General features: G+C 52.7%; 3 protein-coding genes across 3 annotated transcripts; 2 read left to right on the forward strand and 1 right to left on the reverse strand.

The window, feature by feature from the left end:
* Window positions 1-785: 785 nt before the first annotated feature.
* Window positions 786-1943, forward strand: SMAC4_06183 (uncharacterized protein; the record flags this gene model as incomplete). Its single annotated transcript, XM_003344849.1, has 1 exon — window positions 786-1943. One exon carries the CDS (start codon window positions 786-788, stop codon window positions 1941-1943), a length of 1158 nt encoding a protein of 385 aa, XP_003344897.1.
* Window positions 1944-2226: 283 nt separating this feature from the next.
* Window positions 2227-4257, reverse strand: SMAC4_06182 (uncharacterized protein; the record flags this gene model as incomplete). Its single annotated transcript, XM_003344848.1, has 1 exon — window positions 2227-4257. One exon carries the CDS (start codon window positions 4255-4257, stop codon window positions 2227-2229), a length of 2031 nt encoding a protein of 676 aa, XP_003344896.1.
* Window positions 4258-5601: 1344 nt separating this feature from the next.
* Window positions 5602-10417, forward strand: SMAC4_06181 (uncharacterized protein; the record flags this gene model as incomplete). The annotated part of the gene is made up of 2 exons (XM_003344847.2): window positions 5602-5934; window positions 6032-10417. The coding sequence occupies 2 exons, from the start codon at window positions 5602-5604 to the stop codon at window positions 9983-9985; spliced, it is 4287 nt and encodes a 1428-aa protein (XP_003344895.1). The 3' UTR covers window positions 9986-10417.
* Between the last annotated feature and the right edge of the window lie 4073 nt (window positions 10418-14490).

The following is a 14490-nucleotide window of genomic DNA, read 5'->3' on the forward strand; positions in this document are numbered from 1 at the left end:
TGGAAATCGACAGCCGCGGCCGGGAGTGGACCACACCCCAACTGCCCGGCTGGCCCGCTGTCCGTTGTCCGGGGGTCTTTTGTGTGGAGAAGACGAGTGGGGTAATTCCGTCGCATCTGGTCGGTCTAGTCGGCACAATGCACCGTCACTGGATTCCATCTCACTGCAGTGAGCAGTCACTGGGGCAGGCACCTGAACGATGGGACCTGTCACTGCAGTTGTCCTGTTCCTGCCCGCTGTGTGACGTCGCCCTGCCACTGGTGCGGCTACTTTTGGCTGTTGCAGTTGGGACTTGGGAAAAGGTCCAGATCCACACCCAGCTGCTGGGTAAAAAGGACGACAGTGGAGGTGCGTACCTATGTGGTACCTGCACTGTACTGCATAGTGTCTAGCCCGTGCACGCGACACGGCACGAGGCTCCATCAGCTGTGTAACTTTTATTATCAATACCGTATTGATTTCACTATCAGAATTTCAATACGCAAACATTTGGACGTCAGTTCGTCAACTCAACAACATCGAAAAGGTCCAGGCACCACTTTGTGGACAAGAAGAGGAACCGACGCAAACAACGAACTTCTGCAGGTCAGGGTATTTGGAATAACTGGGGATTCGGAAAGTTCGACGACGGAGATCGGGCAAGGAAAAGCGTTTTCCTCCAGGCTCACTTAAATTTCGATTCTCATCTCACGAAGCACTCAAAAGTCGATATCACGACGGACGACTTTACAGTCTCACCACAGACTCTTCAACTACACACAACCAAACCACAACCACACAACAACATGCCCATCACAATCCTCCCACCCAAGGCCTTCCGGGACCAACCACCCAGCCGTTCCCTCAACCATGACTCCGACGACGTAATGTCCGACGCCACCTCCGACTCTGAAGAAGACTCCGACACCCAACCAGGCGGCGTCTCACTCGACGGCGGCGCGACCATCCACCCTCGCAAGCGCCGTTCCGCTGCCGCAGCTTCGTCAACCTTCACCAAGCGTCCCAAGACCAACGTCACCAGTAGTTCGGTCCCTCGCTCCGCCATCGTCACCCCCGGCGAGCGCATCACCACGGATCCTCAATGGATGCGCGGCCACGGCACTTACCTCTCCTCCGCCTCCCTAGGTGAACAAGCCATCACCTCCTCTCTGGCGGGCATCGTCACGCGCACCAACAAGCTCTTGTCCGTGCGCCCCTTGCGCGCCCGCTACACGCCCGAGGTGGGCGACCTCGTCGTCGGCCGCATCGTGGAAGTGCAGGCTAAGCGGTGGCGTGTGGACGTCGGGTCTACACAACTCGCTGCGTTGCCTTTGTCCGCCATTAACCTGCCGGGTGGTATCCTCCGCAAGCGCACCGAGACGGACGAGCTGCAGATCCGCACGTTCTTCGCCGAGGGCGACCTAGTCGTGGCCGAGGTGCAGCAGCTTTTCCAGGACGGCGGCGCGGTGCTGCACACGCGCTCGCTCAAGTACGGCAAGTTGCGGAATGGGGTGTTCATGGCTGTTTCCGGTACCGGTGGCGGCGGCGGTGTGGTGAGGAGCCGCAGACAGGTGTGGACTTTGGAGAGCGCGAATAATGGCGGCCCGATTGATATCATTTTGGGCGTGAACGGGTATGTCTGGATCTCGAAGCATGTGGAGCCCGTGGTGCCTGAGGAGGCGAAGGGGCAGACGGGTATTACGAATATCGAGGAGGTGGTTAGTGCGACCATGTATTCGAGCCAGAATGACAGGATCGAGCCCGAGACGATGAGGGAGATTGCGAGGATCAGGGGAGTGGTGACGGCGCTGGTGGAGAATGGGCTCAGGGTCGATGAGGATATGGTCACCAAGGGGTATAATGAGGCGGTGGAGTTGGCGCTGGTGAGTGCTGAGGGCCCGGAGGATGTGTATCTCGGTGGTGAGAGGGGTGAGCAGCTTGCTGCTGCTTTGACGGCTGTTTAGGTCTAGGTCTAGAATAGGGGGTTGTGTAAAAGTGTTGGGCAAAATCAAGAAGAAAGAAACAAATGGTTCCAAGCCTGCTGGTCGTCAATTAGCCTTCGTCTATGGTGCGACGCTGGTGGTGGCTTTTAGCCTCATATCTGTCTATGTCCGTGGAAGTATATCATGAAAGACTTGACAAGATCAACACGAATTACTCATAAAAACATATAACCATCTCTAAAACATCTATATACAACCATCATCCCCATCCCCATCCCCATCCCCATCCCCATCCCCACCACCTCTACCTCCCCCCACTCCCAGTCCCCTCCTTCATCTCCCTAACCCTAAACCTCTCCAACCCCACCTTCTCCTCCAGCACCGTGCTCCCACCCATCGTAATCTCCGTCCTCTCCTTCTCACTCGGCCCCATTTTTAGTCTTACCAACGGGCTCTCAAGCGGCTTACTAACCTCTTTCCCCTCCCAATGTCTCGCCTCTTTCGGTAACGGCTGCCACCACCCCTCATCCTGTCTCGCGTGCCACTGCCTGCTGCAAAGCTCCCACAACCGGCTGGTGGCGCGCTTATACGCGAACCGCTCGTCCTGTCCCGTGAAGGCCGAGACGGTCTGGTTGAAGTCCACCTTTTTGGTTTTAGTCACGAGCTGTTCCTTACCGAAGTCAGAGTCCTGGTCGGGGTCGTATTCGGAGATGTTGGGCCGGAAGGGCGCGATGGAGTCTTGGAAGACTTCGGAGATGGTTTCGGAGTAGGTTGCGTCTTCTGCTTCCACCTGTTTTACCTCCCCCGGTTTACCGGCGTCTGTTGACATCGACGACGTGACTGGCTTGGGACGCATCTCGGGAAAGAACAGGTCATCAGGCCCGGCCTCGGCGCGGATGAGGAGCTTGCACTTGGACTCGTACAAAGCGTCGAGGAGGGTGATGAAGCGGCGGGCTTCATTCTTCATGGCTAGCGACAGGACGGGGACCTGGTCGATGATGAAGGTGTGGAAGGTCGAGGCTAGGGTGAGGTAGTCGGCTGGACCCTGGGAGGAAACCAGCTCGGAGAAGGACCAGTAGGTGATGTCGTTGTTGAGATGGCGCGGGACGTGCACTTTGCGGCCATAGACAATGACATTGGTTGGGGCCCATTGTGGGATTTGACCGGCGGTGGTTGCATTTGAGGAGCCGATGAGTTGGTTGATGGCGGCTGTCCAGCTTTCTTCCGTGTCGGAGGGTAGGAAGTACATGGATGGTTTTTGAAGACCTTGTTCGATGATGGTTTCTTCGGAAGTAGTGACTGGTGGCTCTGTGGATGATGATGTTGACCCAAACACTGGTTGAAAGGAGGCAGTCCCTGAATCTGATACTTTGTCCACAGCTTTAGGTGTAGTAGTAGGGTCGACATGACTCTCCCTTCTCCTCCAGTCTCGAGCGCCTTCCATGTGCCAGAAGTCGCATCGCGCTTTGAGAACCTCCAGGAAGGCAGCAAAATCGCTGGTCTGGCCGAACAACTCTCCCTGGCGCTTTCCAAAGCCAAAGACCTGTTTGATCAAACCGCCGGTTGTAGGCGGGTGGTAATACCCACCCGTAGCCTTCTCCAACTCCTCAGGCATACGGTTGGAAGACGCAATGAGGACGCCTCCCAGCTGAAAGAAGGCGATGAATAGGTTGTTCATGATCTTGCTCGCAGCTCTGTCGGGAAGCTGGAACTCGTCGAGGAAGAGAATGGGAGACTTCTCCACCATCTCTTTTGCCAGCCACAGGAGGGAGTACTCCTGGTCACCCATGGACAATTGGGACCGTGACTTTCGGAACTGCTCCAGCCTGGAGAGGGCGTACAGCATGAATGTGTTGAAGTGCCATCTCTTCTTCCGATGAGTGGGCAAGCCCTCGGCTAGTAGATCTAGCAGCATGGACTTGCCGGTGCCGACCTCGCCTGAGAGGAAGAGACCCCTGGGAGAGTCAATGTGCAGAGCAGCTTGGTGGCTTGTAAGAACTCTGGTTAATGCTAAAGTGTCTCTGTCCTCTGCCTTGCTAAAGAACTTGGCAAAGAGAGGATTTCTCCTGATGGGGTGGCTGCGGACGGCCAGCTGGGTCTCCTCGTCCTCAACATCCTCCTTTCTTGCTGAGTCCAAGGCCTTTGTGATTTGCTGGAGTCTTGACTGGTACTCTTGAGAAGGGGTGTAGTCCTTTAACCGCACATAGAGCTTTTGCAAGTGATGGGCCAGACGGTGTTGAGCGGCATCGGGACTACAGGAGCCGGTGGCGATGAGGGCGTTGTACTTGACCAGTGGATCGGTGATGGTGACCGAGGTCACTATGCGGCGACTCATGGTGGCCAGGTTGATAAACGGAGTCAAGAGTTGGAGCAAATCATCAACACTTTGATGTCCCTCCTACTCCCGAGTGTCGATGGTGTAGATGATTTGTATGGAAGCTGTGAGATCGGATCGGATCTGATACAGAGAAGCCGAAGATGTCCGGGTGACTGTTAAGGTTAACAGTGGATTCAGGGGATGACACTTAACGGTCCCCAATGATGTCACTTTCAAACGGCACCCAATGTCATTAACAGTTGTCAACTCGGGCAGTCCAGCTTCTCGAGAGCTCTCTAGGGTGTCCACTTGTACCTAGAACTATCGCTTTCAATGTTTGATGACTCGAGATGGAAACTTGTCCAATGGCCGAGCGAGGTCAGGGTGAGTCCATGGTGAAGAGGCAAGTAGAAGGTAAAGGAAACCGGCCTTACAAAGGGGTGAAGAAAAGAGGGATATGTCCATTGAAGAACCTGGCCGAACTTGGACACCAAGCACCATATTAGTGTTAAGGTTTGTTAGAGGCAGTTGAAGGACGACGGAAGTGAAAGAACTGAGGAAGACCAGGAAGGACAAAGGGAAAGGAAAAGGTACGTACCTCCTGGCTGCCAGCACCTCGTGGTTGTCTGTGGAGATGTCCAAGGTGGGTGTTGAAGCACTGACCAGCGAAGCCAAGCAACACGCCAAGACTGATTATTCTCAGTGACCACTGACCACGATGGGCCAGCAAGTTGGTGGTTGCGACCTCCGCTGGGATTTTTTGTTGCCCGAAAGTCAACAAGGATCCAATGATTGAAGGCTTCATCGTCACTCGTGCAAATGCATTTCTGTCACGGTCTTTTCCATGCTGCCCGTCTTTCCCCATTCACTTTGACATCTAGACAGTAGCGACATCCGAATTTCTGCCTTTTTACCGGAGTACAACATTTCCAATTGCGACCTCCCGTCTCCATTTTCCACGACTTAGGTATACCTCTACCTTACGAGCTTACCTATCGATAACGGCGCATCATCATCCTTTCTCGTCGCCCGCCGTGTTTCCGTCACAAATTCGACATTCCAATATCAATCACCTCCCTTTGTGTTATCCGGGAGCATCGCGTCTTGTCATGACCGAAGAATAAAACAATAGAAAGGCCGAGATTAGAATCGAAGGGAACACGCACGCGCGTGCCCGTTTTGTTATTCACGTCATCCGTCACGGTCACCGATCGAATCCATCGATTTTTCCACAGCATCGACATTGCTCCCTTCTTCGCTTTGGCGATTTCTAGCTAGCCGTCCGCCTCCTACCACGACCACCATCACGACAACCACCAAACGCGGTTTACGGTCAGGTCACCCACCAGCACCAACACCAACATGTTTGAGCCAAACCAAGACCAAGGTGGCCCCGCGAAGGGAACACGAAGCAGTCGTCGCAGAGCGCGCCCCTCGTCGAATACAGATGCCACACTCCAGGCCCCCAAGGCAAAGCGGCAAAGGGTACCTCTACACGAAACCACGGTTGCGAATACCGAAGCCCTCCCAGAGACGGATGTCGAGTTGGACCAAGTTAAGTCCGACAAGGTCCTGCCCAATATCAAGCGCGACGGCAGTGAAAACATCCTTGGCCCCCGCAAAGAGCTCAGCGTCCGATCAAAGAAGCAAAAGGCCGGCGAACGGACCGCGAAGGGCGATGGAAGCATAGTGCTGGTATGTTGGCGTGCTTTCTTTCCCAGGCCTTTGTCTCGCGTCAATGCGCAGTGGGGAGCTCCTGGAAGCTTAGCTACTGACCATACCTTAATCCCAGACTACAAACAATGCCTATACCGTGAGCAAGCTCCCAGCTTTACCGGACCGACTCCGAGCGGATGCGCAAAGTAAGATCGACCACCACAGCTACCTCCCAAACAGCCTTCCACCTTTGGATCAGCTTTCAATAAAGCCTGGAGTGCCTAACAATTCCCAAGATCGTCAGCACGGTGCCGTCTACTCGACCAGCGGATACGCCTTGAGCCTTACCCATACCCATGCCTTCGTCTGGCCCTATGCTTCGACCGCCGCCTCGCCCGAGACCTTCACCTTCGGTCTTCCTTATCCCTCCAAGAACCCGACCGACCCGCTACCACTCGGCTCCCTGGTTTCGCCCTCGGCTGCCTCAGATGAACCTGGCCTTGTTGTGGTCATGCCCATGAGCGGCAAGATCGCCTACTGGGAGTCCATCTCGAGCGCCGCTACCCTCGACTTCATTCGCCAACAACGACACGGAGTAGAGGACACAATACCAGGCATGTTTTCTGGAGAACATGTCGTTCAAATCGTCAACGCCGAATCCGCCGGTTTCGTCCTCGTCTTCAGTTCTGGCCGTCTCGCGTACCTAAGCGTTCGCGACATGCATGGCCGGCCTACCATTTCCGTACAGTTCCTCCGCAGCAGCCTCACCAATGCCGTAGGTGGATTGTTGGGAAGCATCCGTCATGTCCTGGGTTCCACTTCGGCGCATGGAGAGGTCGTTGCCGTTCGCGCCAGCCATGCCACCAGAGTAGGAGAGCGCGTCATTGTTGCAGCTACGACTAAGGGCAAGTTCAACACTTGGCGTATTCACAGGGGCGGCCACCACGATGTTCTGTCCGATATCGACTTGAAGAGCGAGCTCATTCACCAAATACAAGAGGCCGACTCAGCCTCCACCGGCCTACCCGAGGAGTCCTTCGAAGTTGTTGACTTTACCTGCGTTCCTCGAGGACTCGACCGCAAGTATGTGGAGGCCAGTCGACTAAGCGAGGCTCTGGTTCATGACGAAGATTCTGTCCAGCATCTGCTGCTACTCACATCTTTTTCCAGCAAAACGCAGTCTCACTATGCCTTGGTCGAGGTTGTCATTTCTGGTCAGAATAAGAAGGTCGGCGCTGTCCGACCCTTGACCTCTTACACCAGTCCTGTGCGACCCAATGCCCCCGAGAGGCCTAAGCTCTATCTACCGCGCCCTGCCATGGTCGCTTTTGTCGTCTTCGACCGTGCTGTTGTGATTGCGTCCCTGGCCGCCCCACCGGATTCCCCCGAGTCACAACTCCAAGAGGACAGTCACATTATACCCGCCACATTCGAAGACGTGGTAGACCTTCGGGATGAGGGTAATGTGCAAATTGTAGGCTCGGGCACAGAGGAGCCTACTACCAGCGGCCATTCCCAAGATGAGCTTCGACTGCGGCACAGGACAAAAAACCCAGCAGCTGTGTTGTTGGTGCATGGTGTTGGCACAGTTAGAGTTGCCGTTAGCGAGGTTGATCGGTTCGCGACTGAAAAGCCACCAACCATTAGCGCGAAGAGCAAGCTCGAACAGGCCGTCTTCTTCGGTATCAAGCAGGACAACCCGTTGGTGTTCCAAGGAAGGAGCCTGCCTTTCACCGCTCAGGAAATTGGAAATGCCGCTATTGAACTCAGTCATGAGATCGTGGCCTCCAAAACTCCGTTCATCCCCAACGTGCCCGCCTCGCTTGAAAATAACATGAGGACCAGAGTGGACTATCTCCAGAGGTTAATCTCCCACCTCAACACCTTCAACGTAGATCTGGACGCTCGTGCACGGTGGGCGCTGCTCTACGACTCTGAAAAGATGGCCGTAGCAACGTGGCTTTGGCGGAAGAATGAGCAGTTCATCGCCGAAAGGCCAAAGGGAGATAAAAAGAACCTCCTTTCTGAGACGGTGTTGTACATCAACGAGAACCAAAAGACGGAGCCCAATCCGGCCGTCGGTGAGGTAGATCCTGTTCGCCATTGGTTTATCAACGATGTGTGGAAACTAGAGATCTTCATCGCTTGGGGATATCAGATTATCAAGTATGCCTACACGGAACGTCTTACTGACGAGAACGGCATCAATCGTCTGTTATTTGAAGCCGCCATCGTCAATAAGGGGGCCCTTCAGGAGGCGGAGCAGCACCGCTTGAGGAATGCACGCCTGTACGGTGTCAACCCTCGGAAATGTGCGGTAGGTCCCGGGATGCCCGCGCCCTGGACTGGCACTAAAGTCATCCATGTCAATCTCAATCGCCTTATTGAGTTTTGCTACGAGTGGCTAGACAACTACTACCTCCCGTCCCCGGAGAAGGCTTCTGTGGATGTGAAAATCCTCAAGAGTATCCGGGACATGCTTCCTGCTCTCACCAGCCGATACTTCACCGCTCTTAACGAGTTTATTTCGTGGGGTTCGAAGTCTAGTGATCCTGAGATACAAGAAGACGCCAGGAAGTATAGTGAGGCATACCCCACAAACGTCTACGAGAAGATATTACGACTTAAGGACTACGATCTCTGGGACGAGGCCATTGCCCTGGCGCGGGAGCATGAGGCATATGCCGCGCTGGCAGACACTATGGTGCAGCATATTCTCGCCCTGGAAGAGAGTGCTCTAGCTCCCGGCACTTCTGCTACCAAAGCTGAGTGTCATGCCAAGGCTGAGGATCGGAAGAGGCAGATGGGTGGCTACTTCAACCAGTATCAGGAGAGGTTTGCTTTCCCGGCTTACGAGGCTCTGCTTGAAGCTAGCGGCGTTCAATCAGTCCTCGAGTTTCCCTACGACACCGAGGGCTACGCCACCAAATTCCTCCGGTCCAGGCCCGAACTAGCCAAGATCTCCTGGATCAACGATGTCGAAAGGGAGAAAGACATTGAGCGTGCCGCCGAGACACTGCTCACTCTGGGTCTTACCCAAGAGCAGCAAGTCTGGAGCAAGAAGATCGAGCTCAGTCTTGGAAAGCTTGCTTTGCTGGCCGAGGAGGCCGATCAACGTTATGGGGACAGTGAAATGAGCAACGGCTTTTCCGATACCAAGGCGGCCAGTATTGAGAAGGTTGACCAGGCTCTGGAGGTTATTGCGGTCCAGAATGGCCTCTACAGTCAGATCCGGCCTACCATTGAAGAAGCCGTCGACGAAAGAGCAGAATTTGAACTGGCGATGAAGTACCACGGTGCCTGGATCCATGCCCAGAAGAAGCAGAAGGCACTTCAAAACGTCGTTGAGGACGGCATGGAGCGCCTGCTTAAGCACGAGGCCCTCCAGCCCCTCACTCTCATCGACTTGCTTACCCTAGTCTACCTGGACCCAAAGCATTTCGAAGCTATTGGCGACCAATTCTATCTGGCCCTGAAGGTGGCTAAGCATGGGCTGAAGGGTGAGGAACGAAGCAATGCCGAGCGTCTTATTTGGCGCCGCTGCCTCATCCGGGACGACTGGAAGCAAGTCAACGTTACCAACCTAAAGGATGACGAGCATCAGCTGCAAGTTCTCGGCGAGACAGCGGTCTACCGGACCTTGTTTGCCGTTGTTGATGAGCGTAAGTTTCACATCCCGTTCATGAAACATCTTCCAAACATAGTGCTCACCAGCCTCGCCATTCTAGAGCACTCAAACGACGCCTTCCGCCCTTGCATCAAGCCCTCTGATGCCCTTGGCGTCTACACCGACAGTCTCGACCGCCGCTTCGACGGTATGGATGACTCGTTCCGCCACAAGCTCATGGAAGCCATGAAGGCCGAGGACGTCAAGCTAAAAACCTTCATCGACAAGGCCCGACTGGACGAGTGGTTCAAGACCACCCTTGAGGCGGCCGAGAACACCGTCGCGACCGTGTATGGCCGTATGACGGCCAAGAAGGCGGCTGCCGCTGCGATTGCTGTCAATGGCAGCATGAGGGTCCCTCTTGAGAGCGCGAGTGCGGGTGCGGGTGCGGGCACGGTCAGCGCAGGATCGTCGTTCTGGTAGGGTTGGAAGCGTGAGATGCTCTTTGGCGTCGCTGTCTGGGCATGGCTTTGGATGTAGGACTCTGGTCGGCTTGATGGTTTGGGGGGTGTGAATGGGAGTGGGAATGTGTGTAAGACAACAGGAAAAGCAACGGGCGGGGATCAAGAGAAATAAGATGAATAAAAAGAGAGCAACGTGTTGATTTGCTATGGTTATTGTATTGGTTAAAAGCGGCGTTTTATCTCTCTGAACGTCTTTTTGCTTTGCAGTAGTGTTGGTGTTTGGGTCGGTCGGAGTAAAACAATTTTGTCTACAAACCTAGGAAACGAACGACATAGCAAGCAAAAACAGCAAGAGAGAGGCATTGACAAAAACCTGGACGAAGAGTAAGATCAAAAAAAGAGGAGGAAGGGAAAGAAAGAAAAAAGATTTGTACAAGTGTTTGACTGTTGCGTTTAGATACGCGGCTGCTTTTCTCGTTGCTTTATCAACGTTCTTATTACGAAGTCGCTCGGAACAAGGCAATCATTCATCCTACCACAGCTTCCCATGATGATGGTGATGATTAGCAACTCAGTCACCTTGCCCAGAATCACATGATAACTACATCTACCTTATTCTTCTTGTAACATAATCTCACGAAAGACCTATCCGTCATATCATTACCACAAACATGATATCCCCAAAGGTACCTTAGGCAAGGTATGCACAACCTCTTACAGACCTGTCAAGGTAGGGTAGGGACATCGAATTCAATACATTACCACACCATGGCACCTAGGTAGGTAGGTAGGTTTCCATCTGACTCCAGTCTGGATACCTCTACTCGATTTCCATTCCATGGTTGAGCGGTCGAATAAGGCAAGACCATCGAAACCGCGGTGAGAATGAAGAGGCCTCGGACTGGAGATTCTTCATAGATTTATAGAACAACATGGCGCATGGCGCATGGCGTATTGAGACATCCATCCCCCATAGTCAGTCAGGCTTCTAGATACGTCCGTTACAAATTTCATTCCCCAAAGAATCTAAGCATGGAAGAGACAGGTTGTGGCTTATGGCGTCTTTTCCACCGTGTTGATGGAAGGTCTCTTTTTTTTTTTTTTCGTCTTGGCTAGCTACCTTACTTTTGGCGTCTGCACTCTCCTTGGTGTTTTGTTTTGGTGGATTATTTTTGTGTTAAGAGACACCCACCCAGTCAGTCAGACGCATACAGACAGATCGATGGTAGACATAAACAGGGTTTCCGAGAAAGAAAAAAGACGGGTCTGAAGCGGTTGGCTCGGCCTTTTTTTCGTGTCTGTGTTTTTTTTTTTTTTTTTTTTTTTTTTCCTGTATCGTTCTGGGTAGACTTCTTGGTCAGATGTTTGGGGGAGTGCTTCCATTGTTATAAAGGAAACATATAAAGTATGACCTCTCTCTCCCGTGTCTTATGGATGTGTGTGGATATAGCCCACTTGCTCACGATCCGGAAACCAGTGGGATTGTGTATGACTAGAGCTACGTATTCTATGCATCTGTCTATGTATAGAATTTCATTAAGGCAGACTGGAAGTAAAGCCGGGAATTTATCTGATCTGATCTGATCGAAAGTCGGTCTGTCAGGATCGAGGCCGAGACGGGACGGGAAAGGCTTATGTTTACTATGGGTATGTGCCTACCGACATTCTTCCTCCCGTTTCTGACAATTCAGACGTCTCATCACATCTGACAGATATATCGGCTACCTATATATACGTATATCTCTAAACATAGCTTCCCAGTTCGTTTCATCAATAGAAAAAATAGGGTTGAATCGCTGATATGAATCTGGTAAAAGAATGTGCGTGTTAATCTTAACCGTAACCATTTGAGTCCACGTTTTGGTTGTGTTTGTGCTACATCAGAGCGGGCGGCATATGGTCAAATCAATCTTACTCTCTCATGTAGTTCGTAGTACAAAGGGTAAGTTCCGAGTTTCAATCTTTCAATCAATGTTTCAACATTTCTTTGATGCTGGTCTAGTCTTGTCTACCTGCCACTCGTGCCTCGGCGTCCGGAAAAGCGTGTGGAATAAAAACAGCCTGTTTTTTTTTGGTGGCCGAAGTTAGACCAAATCCCCCGGGCCGGAGTTTCTGTGTTTTCTTTTCTGTCTTTCTTTCTTTCTTTCTTTCTTTCTTTCTTTCTTTCATTCTAGAAGCTATATATCTGAGGCTCATATAGGGATGTCTGACAAGCCAGACACACCAGGCCAGGCACATGATCGAGCGGTCCCCATGATTAGACGCGTACCCCCTTCCCTAGGGAAATAACGTTATGTTTGTAATCTAGGCGTTTGTAGAGGTCATCGTCGTCGTATGTGAGGGAGATGATCTCCAGGTGGTACCTGGTACAGGTAACAGAGCAGGCAAGTATCCTTGTCCCCGTCCATAATCCAAGATTTGATTCTGGTCATTGGAGACAGGGAAGCGACTCATGCAAAATGCTCTCTCGTCAATCATTCATTCATTCAATTTTGGCTGGCTCTCTCTGCAAGCAAATTGAACCTAGGTAGGGTTGTTCGCAATACCCATGAGCTGGGCAAGATTGGAGATGGTGCCAAACTCGATTACCGGAATGGAGTCGTGCAGGTCGCGGTAAGATTTTGCCATTTCGCATTTCGCTATGGGGATGTGACCTGTGGGAGTTTGTGTGTGTGTGTCTTGTTTGAAATCGGCGACGATCGACTTCATACTCCTGGGGAATTAGCTGGGTTGGGGGGGGGGCCTGTTTTAGTTGGAAGTCGGGGGTGGTCAGAGAGCTGGGCAGCGAAGGAAAATCAAACAAACCTGAAATTGTTTTGTGATCTTCACATGGAAATGGATTCTACGAAGCTTCATCGGGGTTCCAGACCAGACGATATATCGAGTGTGTGAAGAATGAACTTTTCAGTACCTGAATGAGAATCTTGATTAAGATCCTGACACCCGGACAGGCACCACTGGACTCGAACAGATGGACCGTTCGCTGCCGCCGTGCCCGTGCCGCGATGGCTGGGGCCCCACTCAATAAGCTTCTGTTGTCGGGAAGGAACTCTTTTGCAGTTTGTTCTCCTTTTTTTCTTGTCCGGTCCAGTTCTTTTTCCATTTGAATTCCATTCTTTTTTCTTCTTGCCGGCCTCTCCTTGTGAAAGTCTCCACAGCGGATCGAGGAACGACGCTTTCTCGGAGTTGCTGCTTGCGGCTGTTCCTGAGACCTTGCATAGTCATGTCTTTTTGTTCTGAAGTCTTGGGCGTACATATTTGTTCCATTTGAATTACTGGCCATGCCATTGTTGAAGAGGATTGAAGGCCAAGTGAGGAGCTGTGAGCTCAATGCAGCCGCAAAGAGGGCAGCAAATGCAAGATCATGTCTGCTGCCAGGAACAAGTTGCAGGCGGTGTGTTGTTCCTTCAGTGAACGACGCCCACTGACTGCATCCTTTCTGACCTTCTGCAGCCTTGATATTTGCAGGTTGTCCGTACAGGTAGTCTGCACTACATGATGGATGCAAGAGACAGGCCTTCTCCCGTGACCAAGAGTGAATTCATGTTGATGTTGAGTAACCCAGCTTGCAATCATGATTGATCGACCGGTCCTCGACCTTCTTTTTTTCTCTCAACACGACAGAACACTTCCTTCCGCCCTTCAGCCCAAGCCCAGTCGGGAAGGAGCTGTCACAGGCGATCACCTCTCGGAACCAGCCGCGATGGCACTGCTCAACTGTTGGTGGCTAGCAGCCCCCCACTGTGAGAGCTCACCCAGAGCTCCCGTCCCAGAGCGCACAAAGGCGCGATATCCGAACTCTCAGATCGTCTTTTGTCAAACGTCTTCGTTTTCAATCAGTCTGCTAGTACGGATTGCGGGTTATACCACACAAGACCACCGACTCTCGTCTCTCGGCCCGGCCCTTGCAGTGATAAAGTAGGTAAAAGGAGAGCTCCGCATCTTCACAGTCCAAAGTGTACATATCGAACCGTTATGTGCCAGGCACACGTTTTCATCGAATGGGGACGCACGGCCTAGCAGTGGCTCGCTCGCATGCCAAGGCCGCAAGGGAGCAGCCGGCAAAATGCTCATGTTCCTTCCGCCTTCACCGCCGAGGACCGGGCATCGTGTCGTGTGGTCGTTGTCGTCGTCGTCGCCGTCCAAGTCCCTGGTGGTGTTGTTGCAGCATGTTTGACCGCGCCAATCATGCCTCCTCCTCGGTCATTGTTGAAGTTCAATAGACGCCTCTCGATGCCTCTAACCGAAACGCGCGGACAAATAGCAATTGGCAAATGGATAATCCCGAGCTCATTCAAAGGGAGAAAGGGAAACACCACCACTACTACCACCACCACTACTACCACCACCACTACTACCATCACCACCACCACCCTACACAGATCGGATCAACCGAGCACCACCCATCCAGCCCATCCACACATTGGTCGCCATTCTGGACCGGCGGCGCTTGAGAATGGATTGCATGGACAGCTGCCGTTCCAGGGTTGCATTGGCCTGCAGGCTTGGAGATGGGGCCCGCTA

This window comes from Sordaria macrospora, chromosome 7, assembly GCF_033870435.1.
Source record: "Sordaria macrospora chromosome 7, complete sequence".
NCBI classification, from domain to species: domain Eukaryota; kingdom Fungi; phylum Ascomycota; class Sordariomycetes; order Sordariales; family Sordariaceae; genus Sordaria; species Sordaria macrospora.